This window comes from Harpia harpyja, chromosome 19 (assembly GCF_026419915.1).
Source record: "Harpia harpyja isolate bHarHar1 chromosome 19, bHarHar1 primary haplotype, whole genome shotgun sequence".
Classification (NCBI taxonomy): Eukaryota; Metazoa; Chordata; class Aves; order Accipitriformes; family Accipitridae; genus Harpia; species Harpia harpyja.
Genome location: NC_068958.1, coordinates 20,683,150 through 20,710,008, shown reverse-complemented (window position 1 = coordinate 20,710,008; position 26,859 = coordinate 20,683,150). Strand labels below are relative to the sequence as shown.

The window sequence follows — 26,859 nt, the reverse complement described above, 5'->3', positions numbered from 1 at the left end:
AGAAGGTTCCAACCTTTTGTTATTAAGCTGTAAGAACTATTTCATGCCGTTTTGTCCAAAAGCGTCAGAAATACTTGCACAGAAATGCGCAGCATCTGAATGGAAGGCGTCAGAACCGCTTGAATTTGAGCTTTATCTGGTGTGGCTGCAGGTTTTGTGGCATTTAGTATCTTCAGAACAGTAAGAATCAAAGTATCTGACTTTGCATCCAAAAAACCTGCTTGTGGCTAAAGAAGATCAGTTTCAGCTCTGGAGGCACCAAAAAATCATCAGCTGTCAAATTGGACCTAAGCCATCTTTTCAAACCTTCCGTGATCTTGCTGCAATGCGTGATGATGGATATATGGATTAGAGAACAGCGTACGATGGCAAACTTGTAGCATTGGCTCTGATGTAAAAAGAAAACAAATTCTTTCCTAAAATCAAAGTAATTCCAAATTCTTGGTACCGTGCAGCCACGCCACTTGCAAAGGAAGCATTTCCCTGCCTCTCAAAGCTTGCTGTATCCTCGATCTGCTGTCTTCCTGCTGTTAATTGATTGCAACTCTGCGTGTCTGATTAGGGCTAAGAGTTGCTCTCGATAGGGATATCATACAACATATGCTGTGCACGCTCGTGTGTATAGATACGTTTATACTGTACGCGTGTACATAGGCATGCCTGTTTGTGTGCTGGCCCTAAAATCACTCGTGTTCTAAAGCATCAGCCTTGAAGGCATATTCATCAAACCGTTCTGTAGATCTTTTGTTTTTACGGGTTCCCTCAAAATGAGAGACTTTTTATGCAGTCTGCTGTGGCAAATAGCCCCACATTCTAATCTTTACTATCACTCTTGCTGACTTTATCGTCACTCGCTCTTGGTGTGTGTATAAACAGGTATGTGTATGTATGTTCAGACAGTATTTAACAGGTAGAGTTGACTAAAACAAATGTAAAGAGTGGAAATTCTGACTCTTCTGCTTCAGCTTTGGACAACTTGGCTTCAGATTCTCATCCAGAGATGAGATGTGTTAGCAAGAGCTTGTTCTGTGCTTCAGACGACCCGATGGGTGGTTTGCATACGCATCATAACGCAGCATTGTCTATGTAACTTGTGACACCTAGGGCGCTGTCAGCCTAGTGGAGTGCGGTAACAAGCAGGTAAATCATCAGCAGCTGTTTGCAGCTGGGGTAAGGCTGACGGATTGACAGGGGGGATGAGAACACGTAGTTCCTGGTGCTCTGCCTTCCTTGTGATCTGACTATCCTAATAAACGGGGGGCGTTAAGCATCTTTAATACTTTTGTAAGCGATTAAAGGCACAAAGTAGAGCAGCAAGAGAGACTGCCCAAGTGGAATACTTTGTGCTTTATAACCCACAAGTACCCACAGGTAGGTGCAATAATACTCCCCTCGTGCGTTTGTTGGGGTGCAAAACAAAGTTTTGTTCCCTTCTTGGTCTTTGGTACAGGATAAAGGCAGGTCAGCAAGCTGGAAGGTTAGGCCAGGGAGTAGGACTGTTTCTTCTTTTTCACCTACTGATACCTTTCTTTAGGGTTACTTTGAAAAAGAAGATTTGACTGATCAAGCCATCAGGAGACTTTCAGTCCAAGAAAGAGCGAAGCCAGCTCTTGCCAGGACTGGAGGAAGTCCCTGTTGAGAGCGAACCCTTAGGACCTGAGCTCGTTCTCAGACTTTGTCGATTATGTCTAAGCAAGGAGACGACTGCTACTTCTATTTCTATTCCACCTGTAACAAGGTATGTTTGGGCTTCTTTTGCTTTGGGGTTTCTTGTTGAGTTTTTAGGAGAGGAGGGGGCAGAGGGGGAGGGGACATCCAGATTTCTGTTAACTGAATAAGCAGTTAGATTCTGCTTCCAGTTCTGCTAGCATGGATAATTTTTTAGGCTGTACTGTTTTAATTTCCTTTTTGTTGGATTTCCTTTTGGTTACAGGGAGACAGCTGTTCCTTCCGCCACTGTGAGGCTGCTCTGGGCAATGAGAGAGTGTGCAGGCTGTGGCGGGAGGGTCGCTGTTTCGGGACTAGCTGCAGGTTCAGACACATGGAAGTCGAAGTGAGTGTTTGCCTAAAGATGTGTTCTCAAACGAAATCCCTGAAAGCATTTTTCCTTGCTGTCGGTAGACTGAATGTGCTTGTACGTGATAGCTTTACTTGCTTTAAAATGATACTGGTTTGTGTTACTTGGAGGGGGGTGGGAGGAATTTGGGGGAAGAAAAATCAATTTCTTAGGTATATCTCAGCAAGACATTTTTGTATTAGGTGCTGACGTTGTTCTGAGGTCTTGGGGTAGCACAGGGTGGGGAGGGAGAAGATGGGAAGGAGATAAGGCTCTGAAAGGTAAATTGAGAGAGATTCAAGCTAGGCAATTTAAGGCATTTTTTCCCTCTGAATAATCCCAGTATTTTGCACGTTGTCTTAGTTTAACCCACCCTGAACTGATGTGTGAGAGCCCCCCGTCTTCTCCAACGGAATGACAGGAAAGCTGGATAATATGTAGTTGTTACAGCTTACGCAAACTTTGTCGATCTGCCCTGAAATGCTTTCAGTGATAAACTGCCCTTTGGAATGATGTTTCCGCAGTGCACTGCAATAGCCCTGTCTCTGGCATGACGTGTAACTATGTCTCTTAGCAAATCTCAGGCGAGTGTTACCATGAGCTTTTATTTCTTTCTGTCTTCAGAAAAAACGCAGTGAGATTCCTTGCCACTGGGAGAATCAAGCAGTTGGCTGTCAAAAATCCAACTGCGCGTTCCGTCACACGAAAGGACGTTATGTCGACGGACGCTTCTTCCCGCCAAGCAAAAGTGAGTTTCTTGGGTCCTTTTTCTTTCAGCATTAAAGAATTAATTTTGAATATTACTTAGGAGTGGGTACAATGCCGTAGAAGGCATCAGGTAACTGCTCACTGATGAGTGTAGGGAGAAGTGTGCAGTCGCAGGCTCTCAGCTAAACGGACTGTAATTCTGGTATGTAATTTTTTCTTTCATGCTCAGCTTCTCTGTGCTTTGTGTGATCTTTGCACTTCAGGTTGCTTTCCCCTCATTTAATCCTTTCTGGATGGTCGGGTGGCGAGATTAGTGTGTGAAGGGAAGCCGTTGTTCCTGGTGTGTTCGTAGGGGTGGGGAATAGGAAACTCTGAATTCAGTAGCCAGGTGGGTTATGTACCTTATCTACCCTATCTAGACAGTGAGTGCAAGGCTGAGGTGAAAGTTTTACATGGCCAAATGAGAGATGATCCTCGTCTTCCTCTAGCTACGCTTCCAAGTCCCCCTGAGTCTGCAGAAGATGCTGTGAAAATGGCTCAGGCGTCACTGCAGCAAAACAAACTTTCTGTCCAGTCAAATCCCTCTCCGCCGCTGAGGGGGGTGATGAAAGCGGAAAACTCTGAAAAGGTCCCAAGTCCTACGCATCCTCCAGTTGTAATCAATGCTGCAGATGATGATGAAGATGGGTACTTTTTACTTCCTGAAGGCATTTCTACTGGAGGTGAATGTATAAATGACAGAATGCCTGAACTGTGTAGCGTTTAAAGCTACGGACGAGAGTCTGGACTCTTAAATAGTTTTTCCCCGGTATAGCTCTTGCTTATATGAGCTTGTCAAGTCAATATAGCTGTTTAAAAAAAACCCTCCTACAAACAGTTGCTTGTAGTTAAGAATACGAACAGAATGTGAACCGTGGACTGAAACGTCATTGTACGAGCTACATAAGCGTGAAACATCTTGTATAATCCCTGCTCCCTAACTGAATAGGTTTATTTTGGACTTTCAGACCAGCTTTCTGAAGAAGGAGGTGAAACTAAAACAGCTGTCCAGCAACCGGCAACAGAAGCCCCTAGTGGATCGCGGATAATTTCCACTAGGAAATGCAGCGCTAATACAAAGCAAGGTATTCTAGCAGCTGTAGTAGGATGGATTGGAAGGAGAACTTGACGATTAACTCCAAAGCACTATGTTCTAAAAGTACGGTAGAACATAGGGTAGCTGGATGGAGTTAGTTATTTCCATGGGCTCGTTCCTGTCTAATAATGTCGTATGTCCCTTGGGTCAGACAGGTCAACTCCTCCTTGTTGACTTCTGTAAAACAAAATAGAGCCACAGCGTGGAGTTTAAAAGCCTGCAAGTGTGTCCTTTCAAACACTGTGGGAAGCCATGTCTAATGACAGAGGAATCGAATATCACGTAGATGGATTAAAACGCTTAAAAGTGCAGGTTTTACTCTGTAGGATGGGAGGAGGGGTGCCAATTGCTTACCAAAATGCCCATCCGTTCTATGGCTTTTTTTACTTGTGGGGAGTGTTGAGAGGGTTTATTTGGAAGACTTTGGAAGGGTTCTGAGCTGTAAGAAGCTTGAGGAAGCGTGCTCTTCAACATGTGCCTTTAGGCCTCAGCTTCATTAACGATTTTCTGTTTTCAGAGGACAATTTAAATTTTGGAATAAAAACACTTGAAGAAATCAAATTGAAGAAACTAAAGGAAAAAACAAAAAACCAAGGTGGTGAGTTAATATCCCTTACTTTCTTATCCTTCTGCCTTCTGTTCACCTTCATCCTTTTGTTTTTTTTGTTTTTGTTTTTAAGCTTCTGATACTACCTGGATAGCTGGCTATGCACTGGTGAATACAATTCTTGGCACGAGAAAGGAAATTTTGGGGGGCTGTTGGGTTCAGACTGGGAGGTGTATGCAGCTGAGAGCTGCTTGAGTGACAGACTTCCATGCTTAGTTGCAGGCCTTGAGCTACTTTGGCGTGCAGTCTGTTTTCTTAAACTCAAACAGCTGATATTCTAGATTGGAATTCCAAGGGCAAATCAGAGGGAAATTGCTCATTTCTCTTATTTACATGCAGTGGTCATTGTGTGTTTGACAGTAATGGATAACTAATGTCTTTGGTCTTTGTGATAGTTCTTCTGTTTTGGTTGGTTGGTTGGTTTTTCGTTGGTTTTATTTTTTTCCCTAAACATCCTTATGTTTTGCTTGCTCTGATCAGAAGGTCCTTCAGGAGTTTCTGTTCCTCCGCTCCAATCTCGGGCTGTTCCTGTGCCAGAAAAGGAAATTGTACGGACGGTAGTGAGAACTGTGACTCTGTCTACAAAGCAAGGTAATAGCCAATGCTATTGTTTCCATTTCACGGCTCCTCAACCGAAAGGTTAAGTAATAATTAAGGTAATTCAGACACGTTAGCCTGCTGGTGCTGCCTTTTCTAATTAAAACCCTGCTTTTATGCTTAAAGGCCCTGGTTTGATTGCAAATATTTGGCATTTGTAGGTGCTGAGTTTGTCGTATTGCAATAAAAGATCCAGAAGTGGTTTGTCAATACAAGTGTCAGTATGCAAATAAGGGGATAACTGGAAAACCCGGGGAGTAATGAAAGGGAAGACCTATAGAAGATGGTATTATACAAGTAGCCAATTTCTGAAGCATTGACGAGGCTGACGGTGGCACTTGCGGAGAGTAGCGTGATACGAGTCTGTGTATAAGTGGTGGTGTTCGGATCTGCACAAATTCCTTGGAAAGGCAAAAAACGTGTGGCACTACTACTACTCGTAGTCACTCGTTTCTGTGGTTTGGCTACCAGAAGAGTGTCTTTTGCTGGGACGTGGGCTAGAAGGACAATGCTTTTACTGGCTACTGGTTTGTGTGCACTGAAGAGATTATTCTTTGTTTTAGGGGAGGAGCCTGTGATTCAACTGAACCTTGGCGAGACGATGGGAAAACGGAAAGCCTCCATCGGTAAGAGCTTTTTGTGAGCCGTTGTTCGGGTGCCCTCATCTAAACGTGAACTATATTTAAGGGTATTTTTGCTGCGTGCAGGAGGAAAATACATTTTGGCAGAGATGTATGTTGACGGCAGAAGTGGCAAATTTGGTTAGCAGCTGAAAGACAAATATAAGCAAAGATCCCTGGAAGCATTGAAGTTTGTGGCTGACTGTTCTAAAATCCTCCTCCAGAGAAACGTTCTTAAAGTATTGCTTGTTTTCTCTCTTTCTGAAGCTGGTAAAAGTGTCCTTCCGCTAAAGCGCAACCTTGCTGACAGGCTGGGGAAGAAGACAGAGGTTCTGGATAGTGCTGACAAAGCAGCAAAGAGAGGTACGGCTACTGAGCAGACATCTGGGTTTGATGCACAGATTTTCTGTTTAGGTTTGCTGTTTGTCCTTTCTTCTAACGGTTCTTTTTGCGTGTTGGTTGAGGGCTCGAGGTAGCTCTGAATCCCAGTGAAGTGATGGGTCTCATTTCGAAATGCGAACACCAAATGGAGATTTATGCAGTCTGCCTAACTTTTTCTGTTCTCTCTTGTAGTTCAAGTCCCCAGGTCTCTGAAGGAGAGGCTAGGACTGCCCTCTGAGCAGACCAGTACAGAGACAGATAAGAACTGGCTATTAAGTATGCCTTCCCCTTCTGTCTTTCCATGAACTTTCATGCGACCGTAAAAGTTAATTTAAAAACACCTGCCTGATTCCTCTTGCTCAAGTGCTGAAGCTGTCCTGTTTAGCCACTGTCAGAGATCTGGCTCTAGGGGTGGGGGGGTGTTTTCCACTCGTGCCTCATCAAGGTTTCCGCTTGAAAACTGCTGTGAGCCGTCAGAACCTGCTGTATGCTTACGCAGAAGTAGGACAGAAGCACTACCAGGAGCAGGAGTTTGAGATGTGAACAGAGAGACAACGGTCTGAGAAAGTAACAAAATAAAATAGACTAATGCTTTTTGTGTCGCAACTCTCTCCGGATAGCACTAGTTTTCAAACTACAAGTGGCTTAAAGGAGGAGAATACCGTGCAGAATGGTGCTGTCCTAAGATGCATTCTTGGGATCACGCAAACCTAGTTTTCCTTAGTCCTGTGACAGATTTTGGAGACTTTAAATATTGCTGGACTCTCCTTAAATGTTGGTGCTTCTCTTTTTTTGATGATGACAGAGAAGGCTGCTAAGCCAGCAGGAGAGATCCATGTGAAAACAGTGGAGGAAATTCGACTTGAGAGAGCTCATCGGAGACGAGGAGAACCTCAAGGGAAACCCCAGACTGAAGGACGTTGTAAAACAGAAGATCCCAGCTCGGGGGCAAGACTTTCCCCTGCAGTTCGTGTGAAAACTTTCTCAGGATCCCTGGCTGAAAAAAACCACAAGCGATTGGAAGGAGAGAAGCGAAAACCAGAAGAGTTTCCTACCGAGACAAAAGTTGAGAGGAAACCCAAGAAGCAGAGCATACTTGCTCCGTCTGTGCTCAGCCAAGTGCGCCCGGCAGAGCCGGCAGGTAAAGCCAAGCCAGCAGGAGAAGTGCGTGTTAAAACCTTGGAAGAAATCAAGCGGGAGAAAGCTCTGCGGATGCAGCAGAGTGGAGGAAAAGTGCCAGCTCCACCAGCACAACCTGAACCTGCCCCGACAGGGAGGAGGTTGTTACGGATCACAAAGCTAATAGGTAATAAGGTGATTTGGTACCTGCCCTGGTGAAGCGCTTCCCCTGTCAAGCAAATTCAGTTTGCTCAGGATTTGCTTTGCTTTTTCCTTCTGCATATAGTAGAGGGTAGAAGAGTTTAAGGCTACGAAGTCAGAAGGCAAGGAAGTGCCAGAATATGCAACCATATTATTTTCTGTGAATCACGTGATGGTTTTCTGTATTTCCCACTGGAAAATTCTTCCACTGAGGAGCTTTGTAGCCTAGTTTCTTGCTTCTGTTTTTTTCTGCCATCCGCTTGTGGTATGGGATCTTCCCTGGGCTGAATCCAGGCTTACCTTCCTCTTTGGCATATGCGTTGTTTAACTTAGTTATTGATGTATCTATGTTTGCAAAGCATGTATCAACTTCTTAATGTGAGGGCCAGTTTTTGTCAAAATTGGCAGAGCACTAAAGATATCGTTAAAGAGGTAACTAGGTTTCTTTATTTCTGCTGTTGACAAAATGATGTGGGGTTTTTGGTTTTTTTTTTGCTTGTTTCGCAGCACCTGGAAGAGAAGAAAAGAAGATAGTGGAATTGAGCAAGCCTTTTCCCAAAGCTGTCTCTGCACCCGCAGAGGTGAGTCCTTTGTGAAGACATACATCTATCTATTCATACAATTTTTGATACATTTTGTTATGTTTTGTTTGTAACTTGCTGCATGCTCCCAGTTTGAGTGTGTTGCTACCTTTCTGCATTTGGAAAGCGCTGCAGTGATGTCGCAAGTCCTGTCACTTTCAATAGCATTTCCAGACAACGTGTTAAACCCCAAGCTTTGAATTAATCTTATTATACCTGACAACGAATAAGAAACCCTATTAGCACCAGATAAAATCTGCGAGGTTAATGTTTTTCTTCTCCGTGACTTTCTCTGTGAGACTGGAAGAAGGAGATCTTAAAATCCTGGGCTAAGAACTTTAATAGAAAAGGCTAGAGGTTTGTATTAGAGGAAGTCAGTCTGCCAGGGAATGCTGTCTTGGGGGAGCTTGTATGACTTCCTGTTGCTGAAAAAGAATGTAATAGATTACAGCTAGAGTCTTCTGCTCTATTGAAGAAGCTTGCTGTGTTGGGAATTGTAGGCTTTTGAAACTATTTCCATAGCAAAGCATGGATCCTGTTACAGGTTACAGGCAACGTTTTATGGGGAAAAATGTCAGATCTGAATGGTATTAACATGCTCTGTTCCACATGGAGCTATGTCGGAGGGATTGCTACTCAGATTTTCTTACTGAAATCTCCATAGATTTTTGTCCTCTTAGTCCTCTTCTTTTGTTTCTTTCCGGCCCTCTGATCAGAGTGCAACTAATTCCAAAGTTCAAGTGAAGAGCCTTGAAGAGATAATGTGGGAGAAGCGGCAGCTGAAGCAACGCCAAGAAGAGAAGCTTCAGAAGGAAGCAGCTGCTGTGCCATCTCCTGTTGAACAGGCAATCAAGGATAAAAGTCGAGCATCAGGGAGTCCTGAATCCAGTGTGGTTTCAGGCTCAGCTTATCAGCTTCCAAAGAGGATATTGGTGAAATCTCCGGGAGATGGGGTTGAAAGCCCAGGAAAGGGTGCTGCCGTATCACCAGGGAAACGGGCAGCTCAACTCCAGGAATGGAAAGCTGAAAGTAAGTGTTGACTGTATGTTAAAGAGTTACTTTAGGTCATGCTTTGAAAGAAAGGCAGAGGGTGACAATTTTCACGTTGTAACTCTGGCTCCTTTTTGTAATTGTTTTGCTCCTTTTTATGGCTTGTTGGTAAACAGAGTTAACGGTGTGGAAGATAGTGCTGAGAATCCGGGAAAAGGCAGTGTAGTTGTGCTGGCTAAATACATTTAACTAGAAGGGTTGTGGCGCTGTTAAGAGAACCTGTTTGTTTGTTGTTTTGTTTTTTTTTTCCTGAGGTAGAGCATGACGGTATCAGTTCTCTCTTCCTTTTACTCTAGCCAAATGGAAGGTGTGCCTGAAGCCTTTGGATGGGAAAGCCACCTTCCCCACAAAGCAGCCACTGAAACGTAAGGCAGCCGAGAGTCATCCCTCTGCCGTGGCGGCTGTGAAGCCATTGAGTGCCACTGGTGGCGACGGGAAGGAGCCTTCAGCTAAAAAAGCAGCTGTGGTAAGGACAGCGACTGAGGCAGTAGTGGGTCCCTAGTAAAATTGATGCCCAAGTTGTACGCTCCTCTTGGAGAACAGGTGGAAGACTGAAATGTTCTCCGGCTCTCTGTTCCCTTTTAAATCCAGAAGTGGTCGACAGGACGCTTGTAGTACCTTTCTGCTTTTTACGAGGTGAATGGCAGTGTTTACATAACGCTCTGCTACGTCCATTAATGCCGTGTTCTTTAGGAAGACCCAAGGTCGTTAGTAAACTTTAAGGGAATACTAACTTTTCTTCAGGTGTGCCCTGGTTCTGTATTTTGGTTAGGGCTCAGCAATGCCAGAGGAGAAGCAGTGGAGGAAGAATCTGCAAAGCAGTCTTTGACCTGTGTATCATAAAAACCACCTTGCTTCTTCCTAGGCCATTGTTCCGGCTTTGCCAGAGGACAGCCTCCTCTCCGTACGTGGGAGAGAAGAACCCCAAGCCAGGTAACAACCACAACTTGTTCTTTTTCTTGATCAGTGTGCCTTTCACGTGAAACTGAGTTTTGTTTTTTTCACACGTGGAAACATTAGGGTTTTGAGATAATTCATGCCAAAATCCAGCAGAGGAAAAATTTGTCTGAAAGAATAAGCTTCTAGTAGCTGGCTGGACTGCTTATTCAGATTCTTGTCTGAAAATGCTGCAAGTTGGTACAGCTTTTCAATGGCTTCTTGGGTTTTCTGAACGCCTGCAGAGGTTGACTTGGTAACCTTTTTGCAGTCAAATTAGTAAAGGTGGCCAAGTACCTCTGGCTACAAAATGGAACCTTCTTTGCCAGACCCCAGATGCTGTGTCTTCGCGGATAAATCCCCAAACTGCAAAATGTACCTGCTGATACATTGGACTCTAAAAGTAGCCCCAGGTTAATTGAATAACAATCCCTGTGTAAGGCTGAGGTGTAGGAGGGATTAACTACCGTTTTAAGAGCTGGTTTGCAGAAAACATGTCTCTGCTTAAGGAATGTCATACACTGATTTGCTCTCTTTCTTGTTCTTCCAAGTCCTGTACTGCATCTTGGAAGCCAGGCAGACTCTGTGGCACAGTCAGAGGTCACAAGCTCAACTTCACCTTCTTCACAAGTAGCAGTAAAGAAACGCCGGTTGAGCTTCTCAGGGGCCTGGGAAGCCCCCTTCTCTGTAGAAGACGACTTTGAGAAGTTTCTTTGGGAAATCTCAGGAGGCAAACAGGAAGACGAAGTTGATGTGGACCCAGAGAATGAGGAGGATGACTTCTTCATGGAAATTGGTGAACTGATTGACGGCTGAAAATAAAGAAATAAATAAATTGCAACTGATTATTTTGTTGGATACCCAGAGGTGATTCTTTTTCGAGCTGAGGTTTTGCAATGAGTCTTAAAGCACAGGTGAACTGGTAGAAATTGGCAGTATCTGCACTCAGTTGTCCTGAACTTCCCTGCAGGTCAGAGGTGCGGTCTGAATTTGTGACCCTGCAGAAGACAGCTGAGACTGGGGTCTATTGTGTACCCTGCCACCAGGGATCGTTTTCCCTAGCAGCTACCTTTTGAATGATTTTCTTAAATTTTTGAAGAACTTGAGTCTCTTCTCTTCCTACGAGGATTTGTGAAGCTGCGGGGGCCCTCAGGCATTTGCTGCTGGCAGAGGAAAAATCGGTTGTCGGAGTTGCTTGTCAATACTTTCTCTCTGGGAGAAAACACTTGCGTGCTTTGATAATCCACTGTGCTGTCTTAGTTCCTAGAGGAAAGGTCTGAAACCACAACTGAGCAAACTGCTGTTCCGGCTCCAGAAGGGTCACCCAGCCCCAAGCTGCCGACGCTTTATCCTGCTGCAGGACTTTCTCCCGCTGAGACTTCTGCGCAGACTTCGGGAGAGAGGAAGAGCGTGCGAGAGCCCGGCGAGGAAGGCTTCCCCCTCGCTGCTTCCCTCCTACTGCTCTGTCGTCAGCCTTCGCTGTCCCCGGCCTAGGCTCTGCCCGTGGAGACGGGGTTTGGTGTACGCCATGGTTTCTGTAAATATTTTATTCTTCCCTCTTATATTCGTATTCTCCCGAAGGTCCTGTATTAAATGTAGCCTGGCCTCCTCTGCCTTCAGCCGTAGCCTAGCCGTTCCCTATGACAGCAGTTAACTCGGTTGCCCTTCTCTGGACACGCTCCAGCACCTCAATGTCTTTCCTGTGGTTAGGGGCCCAAAACTGAACGCAGGACTCGAGCTGCGGCCTCACCAGTGCCAAGTACAGGGGAACAATCACATCCCTGCTCCTGCTGGCCACACTCTTTCTGATACAGGCCAGGATGCCGTTGGCCTTCTTGGCCACCTGGGCACACTGCCGGCTCATATCCAGACGGCTGTCAACCAGCACCCCCAGGTCCTTCTCTGCTGGGCAGCTTTCCAGCTGCTCTTCCCCAAGCCTGTAGCGCCGCACGGGGTCACCGTGACCGAAGCGCAGGACCCGGCCCTCGGCCTCGTTGAACTTCATACGATTGGCCTCGGCCCATCGATCCAGCCTGTCCAGATCTCTCTGTAGAGCCTCCCTACCCTCAAGCAGATCGACCCTGCCTCCCAACTTGGCGTCATCTGCAAACTTGCTGAGGGTGCGCTCAATCCCCTCATCCAAATCATCGATGAAGATATTAAACAGAACTGGCCCCAACACCGAGCCCTGGGGAACACCACTTGTGACCCGCCGCCAACCGGATTTCACCCCATTCACCACGACCCTCTGGGCTCGTCCGTCCGGCCAGTTTCTCAGCCAGCGAAGAGCACGCTTGTCCAAGCCACGAGACGCCAGCTTCTCAAGGAGTATGCCATGAGAGACAGTGTGAAAGGCCTTGCTGAAGTCAAGGAAGATAACATCCACAGCCTTTCCCTCATCCACTAGGCGGGTCACCTGGTCATAGAAGGAGATCAGGTTGGTCAAGCAGGACCTGCCTTTTGTAAAGCCATGCTGACCGGGCCCGATCCCCTGCTTGTCCCGGACTTGCCACGTGAGCGCTCTCAAGACAAACCGTTCCATAATCTTCCCTGGTACCGAGGTCAGGCTGACAGGCCCGTAGTTCCCCGGATCCTGCCTCCGACCCTTCTTGTGAATGGGTGTCACATTGGCAAACCTCCAGTCCCCTGGGACCTCCCCTGTTGACCAGGATCGCCGACAGATGATGGAGAGAGGCTCGGCAAGGACCTCCGCCAGTTCCCTCAGTGTCTTGGATGCATCCCATCTGGTCCCATAGACTTGTGAGTGTCCAGATGGCGTAGTAGGTCCCTAACTGTTGCCGAAATCCGGAATAAAACTCCTTAACAGCAATGAGAAGTTAAGAAGCAGGCACTCCTTTATTGCAGCGCTGGGCACACGGGGGATCGCTCCGCCTATCCTGTGCACCTGTCTTGTCTTAACGATACAGTTAAATACACACCTGTTACACATATTCATTAAGTTTCTGGGAAATGTTATACATAATCATCAACTTTCCAGTAAATCATTAGCATATGTATATGTCTCTTCACGCAGGCGCAGCAACGGTCTCTGGTGGTCTTCAGAAGCCCTCTGCTGGTCTTTCATAGTCTTCCTCACTTGTCCGCTTCTTGACCTCTTTTAGCTGATTCTGCGCGGTATGATTCTCATCACTATCTATATTAGTTTGCATAAAAATGTATACTATGTTCTCTTTTGAAATCTAACTTTTTCAATGATTGGTCTTTCAGTTATCAAGATGGGAAAGGTAGGGAGTTTCCAAGAACCAAATCTTCTTGGCTTCTTAAAAGAAAATATAAGCCAACGATAGTCAGCTAAAAGTACAGTACTACACATTCTTTAAGTTCTTTATCTACTGTAGTCACACACTAGAACTTTATATTCCTAAGATTTTAGCTGTAATCAGATTTGATTTCTTTTAAAATGTAACATAACTATTTCCTCCTGGATGAAGGGGGGTATGTTCTGCTCTTCATCCTTGCCTTCCAGCTCAGGGGGATGTTCGTGTATATGCGTTATACTCGTATTCTCCCGAAGGTCCTGTATTAAACGTAGCCTGGGCTCCTCCGCCTTCACCGGTAGCTGAGCCGTTGCCCATGACAGCAGTTAACAGCGTTTTTACCGAACCCTGGCGCAGGAAAGGTGCGGGTGCGTGGTCTGTCTGTGGGGAGGGGGGGGGGGCACAGAGGGTCCCGGGGGGGGCACAGAGGGTCCCGGGGGGGCACAGACGGTCCCGGGGGGGGCACAGACGGTCCCGGGGGGGGCACAGAGGGTCCCGGGGGGGCTCCCCGCTGCTCGCCACGCCGACGCGGAGCAGTAGAGACGCCGGTCCTCCCAGCCGCCTCGAGCGGCCTGGTCCGCCAGCATCCCAGGGCTCCTTGCGCGCTCCCGCCCTGCTTCGCGGCTTCCGGTGGCGGTGGCGGCGGCGGGAGCGTGTGCCGGGCGGGAGCAGCAGCAGCAGCGGCAGCAGCAGCAGCCATAGCCATAGCCATGGCGTACCGCGGGCAGGGCCAGAAGGTGCAGAAGGTGATGGTGCAGCCCATCGTATCCTTCGTGTGGCGGGGGGGGGGGGCGGTCTGGCGGGGGCGGGGGGCTGGGCTAGGCGGGCAGGAGCTGCTGTGTGGGCCCGGGAGGCGCCGAAGGGCCGTGTCGCCGAGGACTCGTTGCCGTGTCGCCGAGGACTCGTTGCCGTGTCGCCGAGGACTCGTTGCCGTGTCGCCGAGGACTCGTTGCCGTGCTGCGTCCTTAACGCTCCGCTCCAGATCCTCATCTTCCGCTACCTGCAGAACGTGAGTACCGCCGGGCTGCCGCGGCTTCGGCCCCGTGTGAGAGGAACGTCCCGGTGCTTCTTGCGCAGGGCCCTTAGAGCCGTGTGGGGAGCGGGGCGGCACGCCGGAGGGGTCTTTCCGAGTTCAGGATGGGGTTTTTGGAGCCGGTTCCTGTTGAACTGAAGAACTTGCCGTCGTTGCGATCCGTGAGAAGACCAGCTAGTTCCGATTTGGGCGTTTTTCCTCCTCACCTTAAGGGGTTACCTTTGTAAGAGGCGTTTGCTCTTGCAGTCGGGTGTGCAGGGATGTTTTCCGTGACAGTCTTTAAAGCCTGTGCTGTTGCGTGTCCGCCAGTGAAGGCAGAGAGTATTTCCAAAATAGTCTACCACCTTAAAAATGACCGAGGATGTAACCGAAACCACGCGTGAGAGTTACTGCCTCGAGTGTTACGAAGCTATCGGCAGCAAGGAGTTGTTAATGCACAGGAGAGAACAAAATTGTGTGGAGTGTTTATGTTCCTGTTGTGCTCTCCCCCTCCATCATTTTGCAGAGGTCCAGGATCCAGGTGTGGCTTTCTGAGCAAGTGAACATGGGGCTAGAAGGCTGCATCATTGTGAGTATCAGGATGTCTTTGGCTTGGGGTTTTTGTTGGTTGTTCTTCAAATTGATAAAACTGTTTCTTCCTGTCAGGAAAAACTAGCATGGGGGGTGGCAAGACCTCGTGCCTCTCCAATTAATAGTCTTAATTGTCCAGCCCACGTCAGCACAGCTCACGATAGTTTGTGTCGTTGTTGCTGAAGTTTAGCGCAGGGGACGTAGCTCACCGACGGCTTTTGTTGCTGATTTTTAGGGCTTTGATGAATATATGAACTTGGTGCCGGACGACGCAGAGGAAATTCACTCCAAAGCAAAACCAAGGAAAGAGCTGGGTATGTCAGTGTGTCTGTGTAACCCGAGCGATGCCTGAATCCTGGCTGCGTGAGCCTTCCCCGTAGCAAGGCTTTAAAGCACAAAAGGTGTGAAGAGTGTTGAGTTTGGAGTACAGTGAGCAGATACTGGCTAGGTCTCGGTTCCTGCTGTTTCCTGAGCTGGTGGTTTTGTTGAACGTGAAGGAGAAAGAATCTGCCTCTGCCTGAGGCGAGTCTTTGTCTTTCAAACGTGGGGAACAACGGATGGACTGCGCTGCACGTTTTCTGCAGCCCGGCTGGCTGGAGGGGTCCAGTCGAACTCCTCCCAGCTACGTCTAAGGCAGGTGGCCCTGAACAATTCTGACACTTGCTGTGTCATCTCTGAGTTGAAGCAGGGAGCCACCTGTGTGGCGGTATTTAATATTTACCACCTGCTGGTGAGGATAAACAGCAGCCTGTGCTAAGTGACATGTTTGGTCTCTTGGTGGGGACAGAGTGCTGTTGAAACAGCGAGCTCAGGAGTCATCAGTGATTCAACTGATCACGCTGAACAGATAGGCTGAATTTGTTTCTGGGTGGCTGGGTGTTTCAGGGGGAAAGGTAGTCTAGAGAAAACTTCCTTGTTCTGTCGCTTCTCATCTAAAATGGCACCCTTCTAAATGGCTGCAAATGGTCTCTTTGTGAGACTTACTAAAATGCTTCAGTGAGGAAGCTGAATCGTCGTAGTAAATTGCTGCCAGGCCCCAGCATTGATTTCCGAAATAGAAAAAGAATGAGTGTGTCTTATTTAAGTATGCCTGTCTCGCCCAACAGTAAATGCAGCAGCTCTAGTAGTCCCCTTAGTTTGGAATTGATTCCCGATGCGCATTTGGACACGGAGGAGGAAAAGCTGGTGGACAGAGAGAGCGATAGAGGAGAGCCGCCCGCTAAAAATACGAGAAAGAAGGGGTTATGTGTTAAGGGAAAGCCACTATGTTAAAAATTGGTGCTATCTAAAAATTTGTTGAGGATTTGGGATGTGCAGGTAGTGCTACATCTGCGTGTGTTGCAGTCATGCCTGTTGGCACTGAGCAAGATGGAGAGAGCTTCGTTACTGAATGCAGTATGTTGAAGCAAGTACTGTTGCCTGGAAGAAGAGCAAAGAGTTGCATCGTGTGGAACTTTGGATCTATGGTTTGCCTGGTGTGCCATATCCAGAATAAACAAACAAAAAAAAATGAGCTGTGGCAAGCCAGGTACTCATGTGGGGACACTGAGTCTGTAAGTGCTGTAGGGGAGGGTGAATGTGCCTGTAACGTGTCTGTGTCAGCCGTCTCCCCGGACAGGGGTTTTAACAGTGGTAGTTTGACGTATGTTCCCAGCTCTCACGTGGGCAGTGACAGTGTGGCAGAGCCAGCGGGCTGGTTTTTCAGCTGGAAGAAGAGGAGGAGGGAACTGCAACTGTGCCTGGGTAAACAAGAGCTGTCAAAGAGATTTGCCATAGACGTGGGTCGTTGCAGCTGCAGCAGTAGTGGATTCTGGAGCATCTGGAGAAGGTAGAGGGAGTTTTCTTCGTGCAAGCGATACTGTCCAAAGCCAGAAATCAATAGAAACACATCTGTTGTCTGGAACTTCTCAGTTGACCCTCAGTATACCTGGCAGGCTCCTTGCAATGTTTAAAAAGCGTGTTGGGCAGGGCAGAGCAGGGACTTGCTTTGGCACTTCCATGTTGCAGCAACGCTTGCAGACCACATGCCCTGCACGCTGGGCCAGGGCCTAAATGTGATGGTGCTGTTGGTAACCTGAAGCTGAGGAAGCACTTCTAGATTTTTCTATGGTTCCACGTGAATTTTTGCCTCGTCAAGGTGACGTATTGAGCTATTTCTTTTCAACGTATAGGCTTAGAGCCAGTTGTGGTTGAACATCTCCAGGCTTGGGTGTTCCCGGTCCATCTTTGCCTACTGAGCAGGTGCTTGGTAGGAGAAAGGACATGAGTCTTAAGCATGGGATTCAGACTGTCAACTACGTACTGCTGTGAAGGAGCTCGGATAGGAGAATGCACTTAAATAACAGGTCAACAGAGCTATTATAAAATTGATTACTGAAGACACTTTTTTTTCAATGCCAGCATATTACAAGCTCATACAGGTTGTGGCACTAAGAGAGTCAGTTCCCATCTATAACGTGACTGTACAACAGTGTAAAAGGAAAATTTGTCACGGCTTTGGAGAAAGCACAACACAGAAGTATGGATTGAACTGTTGATACCCGGACCCTGAACCACCCACAGACTACTTGACAGTGCTGGCCCAAAGATATCTTTTGATACACAGACTGCGCCGGCAGAAGTCCCCTTGTGGAAAACAGGCAGCTCCCTCCCACTGGCTGTGCTAAAACTTCTGCAGTAGGAAGTGTCCTACAAGAACCAAGTTACCAAACTGATGTGTGGCTTTCCCTTAATCCCCTGCCCCCGACTTTCCAGCTTCCAACAGCACTGCCAGCATTGTGCGCACAGTGCTAGGTGCCAGCTGCCGTGTTTCGTGTATATTTTGAAATTAATGATTCCGGACTTTGAGCACAGGGGCACTGAGAGCAGGTCAGCAGGTACTTAAGTGATTTTCTTGCTCATTCTGCTAGTTCTTCAGGGACTCCAGCATCCAAACGATCTTGTACAGGATCACTTGAAGCAGGAAACGGCTGCTCAGCGAACCTCTCTCTACCTTTTAGGTTAAAGTGACTTTAAACAAGCAGAAGGTGGAGCAGCATCCCCCGGGGAGGGAGAGTGGGTCTCTTCTCAGCTGATTCCAGTGGTGCCAGATGTCTGATGGGTGCAAGGTTGTTGGCCTGCAGGTGGAGGCCAGTGGGGAGCTGCAGTTCTTAGTCAAGCGCTGCCATCGGTCACGTCCATCCAGCTTTGCAGAACGTGTGGAAAGACTTTGAGATGAAAGGTGTCGCTGTCGCTTTTGGACTGGGAGATGGGTGAAATATTTTAGGGTTGAAACTGATTTCCTCCGGAGTGGTGCGCTCGGGTCTGAACGCTTTGTCTTGGCCACTTTACTAGATTGCTGCTGTAAAGGTTGCTTTGAAGAATTCCTTCTCCTGCAGAGACAAACTTGATGTGTCAAGCTAAAGAGAGATCTGTAGTGAAGCAGTGTGTGACCTGATGAGTGCTTCAGATGAGGGTTATTCTTTGACAGTTAGAGAAACACCAGGCCAATCAGCCCTTTCAGGAACAGACTGATTTGCCTCTCATTTTAAGGAAGGATGTCCTAATTCAGGTCCCCGAAGTGGCACATCTTCAAATAGAGTTGCTCCAGCCAGCAAGGGGCAGCTGTGCCCCATGGCTGCGGTAAGTGAGGGCTGTGACTCTCGGATCACGAGGAAAGGTGACCCCGACTCAGGGGCAGAGGAAGCTGAGACAATCATCTGCTTTAAGCTTTGCTTTCTTGGCTGGCAACCTTGCGGTTGTTGCTCTGAGAGGGTCTTGAGTGCAGTAACCGCCAGTCTCGGAACATGCCCCCAGTCCATGTTTAGACAGTATTTAACAGGTAGAGTTGACTAAAACAAATGTAAAGAGTGGAAATTCTGACTCTTCTGCTTCAGCTTTGGACAACTTGGCTTCAGATTCTCATCCAGAGATGAGATGTGTTAGCAAGAGCTTGTTCTGTGCTTCAGACGACCCGATGGGTGGTTTGCATACGCATCATAACGCAGCATTGTCTATGTAACTTGTGACACCTAGGGCGCTGTCAGCCTAGTGGAGTGCGGTAACAAGCAGGTAGATCATCAGCAGCTGTTTGCAGCTGGGGTAAGGCTGACGGATTGACAGGGGGGATGAGAACACGTAGTTCCTGGTGCTCTGCCTTCCTTGTGATCTGACTGTCGTAATAAACAGGGGGGGCGTTAAGCATCTTTAATACTTTTGTAAGCGATTAAAGGCACAAAGTAGAGCAGCAAGAGAGACTGCCCAAGTGGAATACTTTGTGCTTTATAACCCACAAGTACCCACAGGTAGGTGCAATAATACTCCCCTCGTGCGTTTGTTGGGGTGCAAAACAAAGTTTTGTTCCCTTCTTGGTCTTTGGTACAGGATAAAGGCAGGTCAGCTAGCTGGAAGGTTAGGCCAGGGAGTAGGACTGTTTCTTTTTTTTCACCTACTGATACCTTTCTTTAGGGTTACTTTGAAAAAGAAGATTTGACTGATCAAGCATTGACTTTCAGTCCAAGAAAGAGCGAAGCCAGCTCTTGCCAGGACTGGAGGAAGTCCCTGTTGAGAGCGAACCCTTAGGACCTGAGCTCGTTCTCAGAGTGTCGATTATGTCTAAGCAAGGAGACGACTGCTACTTCTATTTCTATTCCACCTGTAACAAGGTATGTTTGGGCTTCTTTTGCTTTGGGGTTTCTTGTTGAGTTTTTAGGAGAGGAGGGGGCAGAGGGGGAGGGGACATCCAGATTTCTGTTAACTGAATAAGCAGTTAGATTCTGCTTCCAGTTCTGCTAGCATGGATAATTTTTTAGGCTGTACTGTTTTAATTTCCTTTTTGTTGATTTCCTTTTGGTTACAGGGAGACAGCTGTTCCTTCCGCCACTGTGAGGCTGCTCTGGGCAATGAGAGAGTGTGCAGGCTGTGGCGGGAGGGTCGCTGTTTCAGGACTAGCTGCAGGTTCAGACACATGGAAGTCGAAGTGAGTGTTTGCCTAAAGATGTGTTCTCAAACGAAATCCCTGAAAGCATTTTTCCTTGCTGTCGGTAGACTGAATGTGCTTGTACGTGATAGCTTTACTTGCTTTAAAATGATACTGGTTTCTGTTACTTGGAGGGGGGTGGGAGGAATTTGGGGGAAGAAAAATCAATTTCTTAGGTATATCTCAGCAAGACATTTTTGTATTAGGTGCTGACGTTGTTCTGAGGTCTTGGGGTAGCACAGGGTGGGGAGGGAGAAGATGGGAAGGAGATAAGGCTCTGAAAGGTAAATTGAGAGAGATTCAAGCTAGGCAATTTAAGGCATTTTTTCCCTCTGAATAATCCCAGTATTTTGCACGTTGTCTTAGTTTAACCCACCCTGAACTGGTGTGTGAGAGCCGCCCATCTTCTCCAACGGAATGACAGGAAAGCTAGATAATATGTAGTTGTTACAGCTTACGCAAACTTTGTCGATCTGCCCTGAAATGCTTTCAGTGATAACTGCCCTTTGGAATGATGTTTCCGCAGTGCACTGCAATAGCCCTGTCTCTGGCATGACGTGTAACTATGTCTCTTAGCAAATCTCAGGCGAGTGTTACCATGAGCTTTTATTTCTTTCTGTCTTCAGAAAAAACGCAGTGAGATTCCTTGCTACTGGGAGAATCAACCAGCTGGCTGTCAAAAATCCAACTGTGCGTTCCGTCACACGAAAGGACGTTATGTCGACGGACGCTTCTTCCCGCCAAGCAAAAGTGAGTTTCTTGGGTCCTTTTTCTTTCAGCATTAAAGAATTAATTTTGAATATTACTTAGGAGTGGGTACAATGCCGTAGAAGGCATCAGGTAACTGCTCACTGATGAGTGTAGGGAGAAGTGTGCAGTCGCAGGCTCTCAGCTAAACGGACTGTAATTCTGGTATGTAATTTTTTCTTTCATGCTCAGCTTCTCTGTGCTTTGTGTGATCTTTGCACTTCAGGTTGCTTTCCCCTCATTTAATCCTTTCTGGATGGTCGGGTGGCGAGATTAGTGTGTGAAGGGAAGCGGTTGTTCCTGGTGTGTTCGTAGGGGTGGGGAATAGGAAACTCTGAATTCAGTAGCCAGGTGGGTTATGTACCTTATCTACCCTATCTAGACAGTGAGTGCAAGGTTGAGGTGAAAGTTTTACATGGCCAAATGAGAGATGATCCTCGTCTTCCTCTAGCTACACTTCCAAGTCCCCCTGAGTCTGCAGAAGATGCTGTGAAAATGGCTCAGGCGTCACTGCAGCAAAACAAACTTTCTGTCCAGTCAAATCCCTCTCCGCCGCTGAGGGGGGTGATGAAAGCGGAAAACTCTGAAAAGGTCCCAAGTCCTACGCATCCTCCAGTTGTAATCAATGCTGCAGATGATGATGAAGATGGGTACTTTTTACTTCCTGAAGGCATTTCTACTGGAGGTGAATGTATAAATGAGAGAATGCCTGAACTGTGTAGCGTTTAAAGCTACGGACGAGAGTCTGGACTCTTAAATAGTTTTTCCCCGGTATAGCTCTTGCTTATATGAGCTTGTCAAGTCAATATAGCTGTTTAAAAAAAACCCTCCTACAAACAGTTGCTTGTAGTTAGGAATACGAACAGAATGTGAACCGTGGACTGAAACGTCATTGTACGAGCTACATAAGCGTGAAACATCTTGTATAATCCCTGCTCCCTAACTGAATAGGTTTATTTTGGACTTTCAGACCAGCTTTCTGAAGAAGGAGGTGAAACTAAAACAGCTGTCCAGCAACCGGCAACAGAAGCCCCTAGTGGATCGCGGATAATTTCCACTAGGAAATGCAGCGCTAATACAAAGCAAGGTATTCTAGCAGCTGTAGTAGGATGGATTGGAAGGAGAACTTGACGATTAACTCCAAAGCACTATGTTCTAAAAGTACGGTAGAACATAGGGTAGCTGGATGGAGTTAGTTATTTCCATGGGCTCGTTCCTGTCTAATAATGTCGTATGTCCCTTGGGTCAGACAGGTCAACTCCTCCTTGTTGACTTTTGTAAAACAAAATAGAGCCACAGCGTGGAGTTTAAAAGCCTGCAAGTGTGTCCTTTCAAACACTGTGGGAAGCCATGTCTAATGACGGAGGAATCTAATATCATGTAGATGGATTAAAACGCTTAAAAGTGCAGGTTTTACTCTGTAGGATGGGAGGAGGGGTGCCAATTGCTTACCAAAATGCCCATCCGTTCTATGGCTTTTTTTACTTGTGGGGAGTGTTGAGAGGGTTTATTTGGAAGACTTTGGAAGGGTTCTGAGCTGTAAGAAGCTTGAGGAAGCGTGCTCTTCAACATGTGCCTTTAGGCCTCAGCTTCATTAATGATTTTCTGTTTTCAGAGGACAATTTAAATTTTGGAATAAAAACAGTTAAAGAAATCAAATTGAAGAAACTAAAGGAAAAAACAAAAAACCAAGGTGGTGAGTTAATATCCCTTACTTTCTTATCCTTCTGCCTTCTGTTCACCTTCATCCTTTTGTTTTTTTTGTTTTTGTTTTTAAGCTTCTGATACTACCTGGATAGCTGGCTATGCACTGGTGAATACAATTCTTGGCACGAGAAAGGAAATTTTGGGGGGCTGTTGGGTTCAGACTGGGAGGTGTATGCAGCTGAGAGCTGCTTGAGGGACAGACTTCCATGCTTAGTTGCAGGCCTTGAGCTACTTTGGCATGCAGTCTGTTTTCTTAAACTCAAACAGCTGATATTCTAGATTGGAATTCCAAGGGCAAATCAGAGGGAAATTGCTCATTTCTCTTATTTACATGCAGTGGTCATTGTGTGTTTGACAGTAATGGATAACTAATGTCTTTGGTCTTTGTGATAGTTCTTCTGTTTTGGTTGGTTGGTTGGTTGGTTTTTTGTTGGTTTTATTTTTTTCCCTAAACATCCTTATGTTTTGCTTGCTCTGATCAGAAGGTCCTTCAGGAGTTTCTGTTCCTCCGCTCCAATCTCGGGCTGTTCCTGTGCCAGAAAAGGAAATTGTACGGACGGTAGTGAGAACTGTGACTCTGTCTACAAAGCAAGGTAATAGCCAATGCTATTGTTTCCATTTCATGGCTCCTCAACCGAAAGGTTAAGTAATAATTAAGGTAATTCAGACACGTTAGCCTGCTGGTGCTGCCTTTTCTAATTAAAACCCTGCTTTTATGCTTAAAGGCCCTGGTTTGATTGCAAATATTTGGCATTTGTAGGTGCTGAGTTTGTCGTATTGCAATAAAAGATCCAGAAGTGGTTTGTCAATACAAGTGTCCGTATGCAAATAAGGGGATAACTGGAAAACCCGGGGAGTAATGAAAGGGAAGACCTATAGAAGATGGTATTATACAAGTAGCCAATTTCTGAAGCATTGACGAGGCTGACGGTGGCACTTGCGGAGAGTAGCGTGATACGAGTCTGTGTATAAGTGGTGGTGTTCAGATCTGCACAAATTCCTTGGAAAGGCAAAAAACGTGTGGCACTACTACTACTCGTAGTCACTCGTTTCTGTGGTTTGGCTACCAGAAGAGTGTCTTTTGCTGGGACGTGGGCTAGAAGGACAATGCTTTTACTGGCTACTGGTTTGTGTGCACTGAAGAGATTATTCTTTGTTTTAGGGGAGGAGCCTGTGATTCAACTGAACCTTGGCGAGAGGATGGGAAAACGGAAAGCCTCCACAGGTGAGAGCTCTTTGTGAGCCGTTGTTCGGGTGCCCTCATCTAAACGTGAACTATATTTAAGGGTATTTTTGCTGCGTGCATGAGGAAAATACATTTTGGCAGAGATGTGTATTGACGGCAGAAGTGGCAAATTTGGTTAGCAGCTGAAAGACAAATATAAGCAAAGATCCCTGGAAGCATTGAAGTTTGTGGCTGACTGTTCTAAAATCCTCCTCCAGAGAAACGTTCTTAAAGTATTGCTTGCTTTCTCTCTTTCTGAAGCTGGTAAAAGTGTCCTTCCGCTAAAGCGCAACCTTGCTGACAGGCTGGGGAAGAAGACAGAGGTTCTGGATAGTGCTGACAAAGCAGCAAAGAGAGGTACGGCTACTGAGCAGACATCTGGGTTTGATGCACAGATTTTCTGTTTAGGTTTGCTGTTTGTCCTTTCTTCTAACGGTTCTTTTTGCGTGTTGGTTGAGGGCTCGAGGTAGCTCTGAATCCCAGTGAAGTGATGGGTCTCATTTCGAAATGCGAACACCAAATGGAGATTTATGCAGTCTGCCTAACTTTTCCTGTTCTCTCTTGTAGTTCAAGTCCCCAGGTCTCTGAAGGAGAGGCTAGGACTGTCCTCTGAGCAGACCAGTACAGAGACAGATAAGAACTGGCTATTAAGTATGCCTTCACCTTTTTCCTTTCCATGAGCTTTCATACAGCCCTAAAAGTTAATTTAAAAACACCTGCCTGATTCCTCTTGCTCGAGTGCTGAAGCTGTCCTCTTTAGCTGCTGGCTAAATACACTTACCTAGAAGGATTGTGGGACTGTTAAGAGAACCTGTTTGTTGTTTGTTTTTTTTTCCCCCTGAGGCAGAGCAAGACGGTATCAGTTCTCTCTTCCTTTTACTCTAGCCAAACGGAAGGTGTGCCTGAAGCCTTTGGATGGGAAAGCCACCTTCCCCACAAAGCAGCCACTGAAACGTAAGGCAGCCGAGAGTCATCCCTCTGCCGTGGCGGCTGTGAAGCCATTGAGTGCCACTGGTGGCGACGGGAAGGAGCCTTCAGCTAAAAAAGCAGCTGTGGTAAGGACAGCGACTGAGGCAGTAGTGGGTCCCTAGTAAAATTGATGCCCAAGTTGTACCCTCCTCTTGGAGAACAGGTGGAAGACTGAAATGTTCTCCGGGTCTCTGTTCCCTTTTAAATCCAGAAGTGGTCGACAGGACACTTGTAGTACCTTTCTGCTTTTTACGAGGTGAATGGCAGTGTTTACATAACGCTCTGCTACGTCCATTAATGCCGTGTTCTTTAGGAAGACCCAAGGTCGTTAGTAAACTTTAAGGGAATACTAACTTTTCTTCAGGTGTGCCCTGGTTCTGTATTTTGGTTAGGGCTCAGCAATGCCAGAGGAGAAGCAGTGGAGGAAGAATCTGCAAAGCAGTCTTTGACCTGTGTATCATAAAAACCACCTTGCTTCTTCCTAGGCCATTGTTCCGGCTTTGCCAGAGGACAGCCTCCTCTCCGTACGTGGGAGAGAAGAACCCCAAGCCAGGTAACAACTAGAACTTGTTCTTTTTCTTGATCAGTGTGCCTTTCACGTGAAACTGAGTTGTGTTTTTTTCACACGTGGAAACATTAGGGTTTTGAGATAATTCATGCCAAAATCCAGCAGAGGAAAAATTTGTCTGAAAGAATAAGCTTCTAGTAGCTGGCTGGACTGCTTATTCAGATTCTTGTCTGAAAATGCTGCAAGTTGGTACAGCTTTTCAGTGGCTTCTTGGGTTTTCTGAACGCCTGCAGAGGTTGACTTGGTAACCTTTTTGCAGTCAAATTAGTAAAGGTGGCCAAGTACCTCTGGCTACAAAAATGGAACCTTCTTTGCCAGACCCCAGATGCTGTGTCTTCGCGGATAAATCCCCAAACTGCAAAATGTACCTGCTGATACATTGGGCTCTAAAAGCAGCCCCAGGTTAATTGAATAACAATCCCTGTGTAAGGCTGAGGTGTAGGAGGGATTAACTACCGTTTTAAGAGCTGGTTTGCAGAAAACATGTCTCTGCTTAAGGAATGTCATACACTGATTTGCTCTCTTTCTTGTTCTTCCAAGTCCTGTACTGCACCTTGGAAGCCAGGCAGACTCTGTGGCACAGTCAGAGGTCACAAGCTCGACCTCAGCTTCCTCACAAGTAGCGGTAAAGACACACCAGCTGAGCTCCACAGGGGCCTGGGAAGCCCCCTTCTCTGTAGAAGACGACTTTGAGAAGTTTCTTTGGGAAATCTCAGGAGGCAAACAGGAAGACGAAATGGATGTGGACCCAGAGAATGATGAGGATGACTTCTTCATGGAAATTGGTGAACTGATTGATGGCTGAAAATAAAGAAATAAATAAATTGAAACGGATTACTTTGTTGGATACCCAGAGGTGATTCTTTTTCGAGCTGAGGTTTTGCAATGAGTCTTAAAGCACAGGTGAACTGGTAGAAATTGGCAGTATCTGCACTCAGTTGTCCTGAACTTCCCTGCAGGTCAGAGGTGCGGTCTGAATTTGTGACCCTGCAGAAGACAGCTGAGACTGGGGTCTATTGTGTACCCTGCCACCAGGGATCGTTTTCCCTAGCAGCTACCTTTTGAATGATTTTCTTAAATTTTTGAAGAACTTGAGTCTCTTCTCTTCCTACGAGGATTTGTGAAGCTGCAGGGGCCCTCAGGCATTAGCTGCTGGCAGAGGAAAAATTGGTTGTCGGAGTTGATTGTCAATACTTTCTCTTTGGGAGAAAACACTTGCGTGCTTTGATAATCCACTGTGCTGTCTTAGTTCTAGAGGAAAGGTCTGAAACCAAAACTGAGTAAACTGCTGTTCCAGCTCCAGAAGGGTCACCCAGCCCCAAGCTGCCAACACTTTATCCTGCTGCAGGACTTTCTCCCGCTGAGATTTCCACCAGAGTGGGTCGGTCGGTTGCTAACTTGCGCGCAGACTTCGGAAGAGAGGAAGAGCGCGCGAGAGCCCGGCGAGGAAGGCTTCCCCCTCGCTGCTTCCCTCCTCCTGCTCCGTCGTCAGCCTTCGCTGTCCCCGGCCTAGGCTCTGCCCGTGGAGACGGGGTTTGGTGTACGCCATGGTTTCTGTAAATATTTTATTCTTCCCTCTTATATTCGTATTCTCCTGAAGGTCCTGTATTAAACGTAGCCTGGGCTCCTCCGCCTTCGCCGGTAGTTGAGCTGTTCCCCATGACAGCACTTAACAGGGTTTTTAACGAACCCTGGCGCAGGAAGGGTGCGGGTGCGTGGTCTGTCTGTGGGGCGTCCTTAACGCTCCGCTCCAGATCCTCATCTTCCGCTACCTGCAGAACGTGAGTACCGCCGGGCTGCCGCGGCTTCGGCCC

At 46.9% G+C, this 26,859-nt stretch overlaps 2 protein-coding genes across 2 annotated transcripts; both read left to right on the top strand.

Moving 5' to 3' along the window:
- Positions 1-1,567: 1,567 nt before the first annotated feature.
- Positions 1,568-10,849, top strand: LOC128154826 (zinc finger CCCH domain-containing protein 11A-like). Its single transcript, XM_052815961.1, has 16 exons — positions 1,568-1,738; positions 1,934-2,053; positions 2,681-2,804; positions 3,253-3,471; positions 3,772-3,888; positions 4,417-4,497; positions 4,987-5,097; positions 5,667-5,729; positions 5,991-6,090; positions 6,295-6,380; positions 6,910-7,410; positions 7,932-8,005; positions 8,722-9,034; positions 9,352-9,518; positions 9,921-9,988; positions 10,543-10,849. Exons 1-16 carry the CDS (start codon positions 1,685-1,687, stop codon positions 10,805-10,807), a joined length of 2,463 nt encoding a protein of 820 aa, XP_052671921.1. The 5' UTR covers positions 1,568-1,684; the 3' UTR covers positions 10,808-10,849.
- An 8,612-nt stretch (positions 10,850-19,461) lies between these two features.
- LOC128154238 (zinc finger CCCH domain-containing protein 11A-like) lies at positions 19,462-25,908 on the top strand. The gene is made up of 13 exons (XM_052814503.1): positions 19,462-19,515; positions 19,710-19,829; positions 20,456-20,579; positions 21,028-21,246; positions 21,547-21,663; positions 22,192-22,272; positions 22,766-22,876; positions 23,446-23,508; positions 23,770-23,865; positions 24,076-24,113; positions 24,399-24,563; positions 24,963-25,030; positions 25,586-25,908. Exons 1-13 carry the CDS (start codon positions 19,462-19,464, stop codon positions 25,848-25,850), a joined length of 1,521 nt encoding a protein of 506 aa, XP_052670463.1. The 3' UTR covers positions 25,851-25,908.
- The last annotated feature ends 951 nt before the right edge of the window (positions 25,909-26,859 follow it).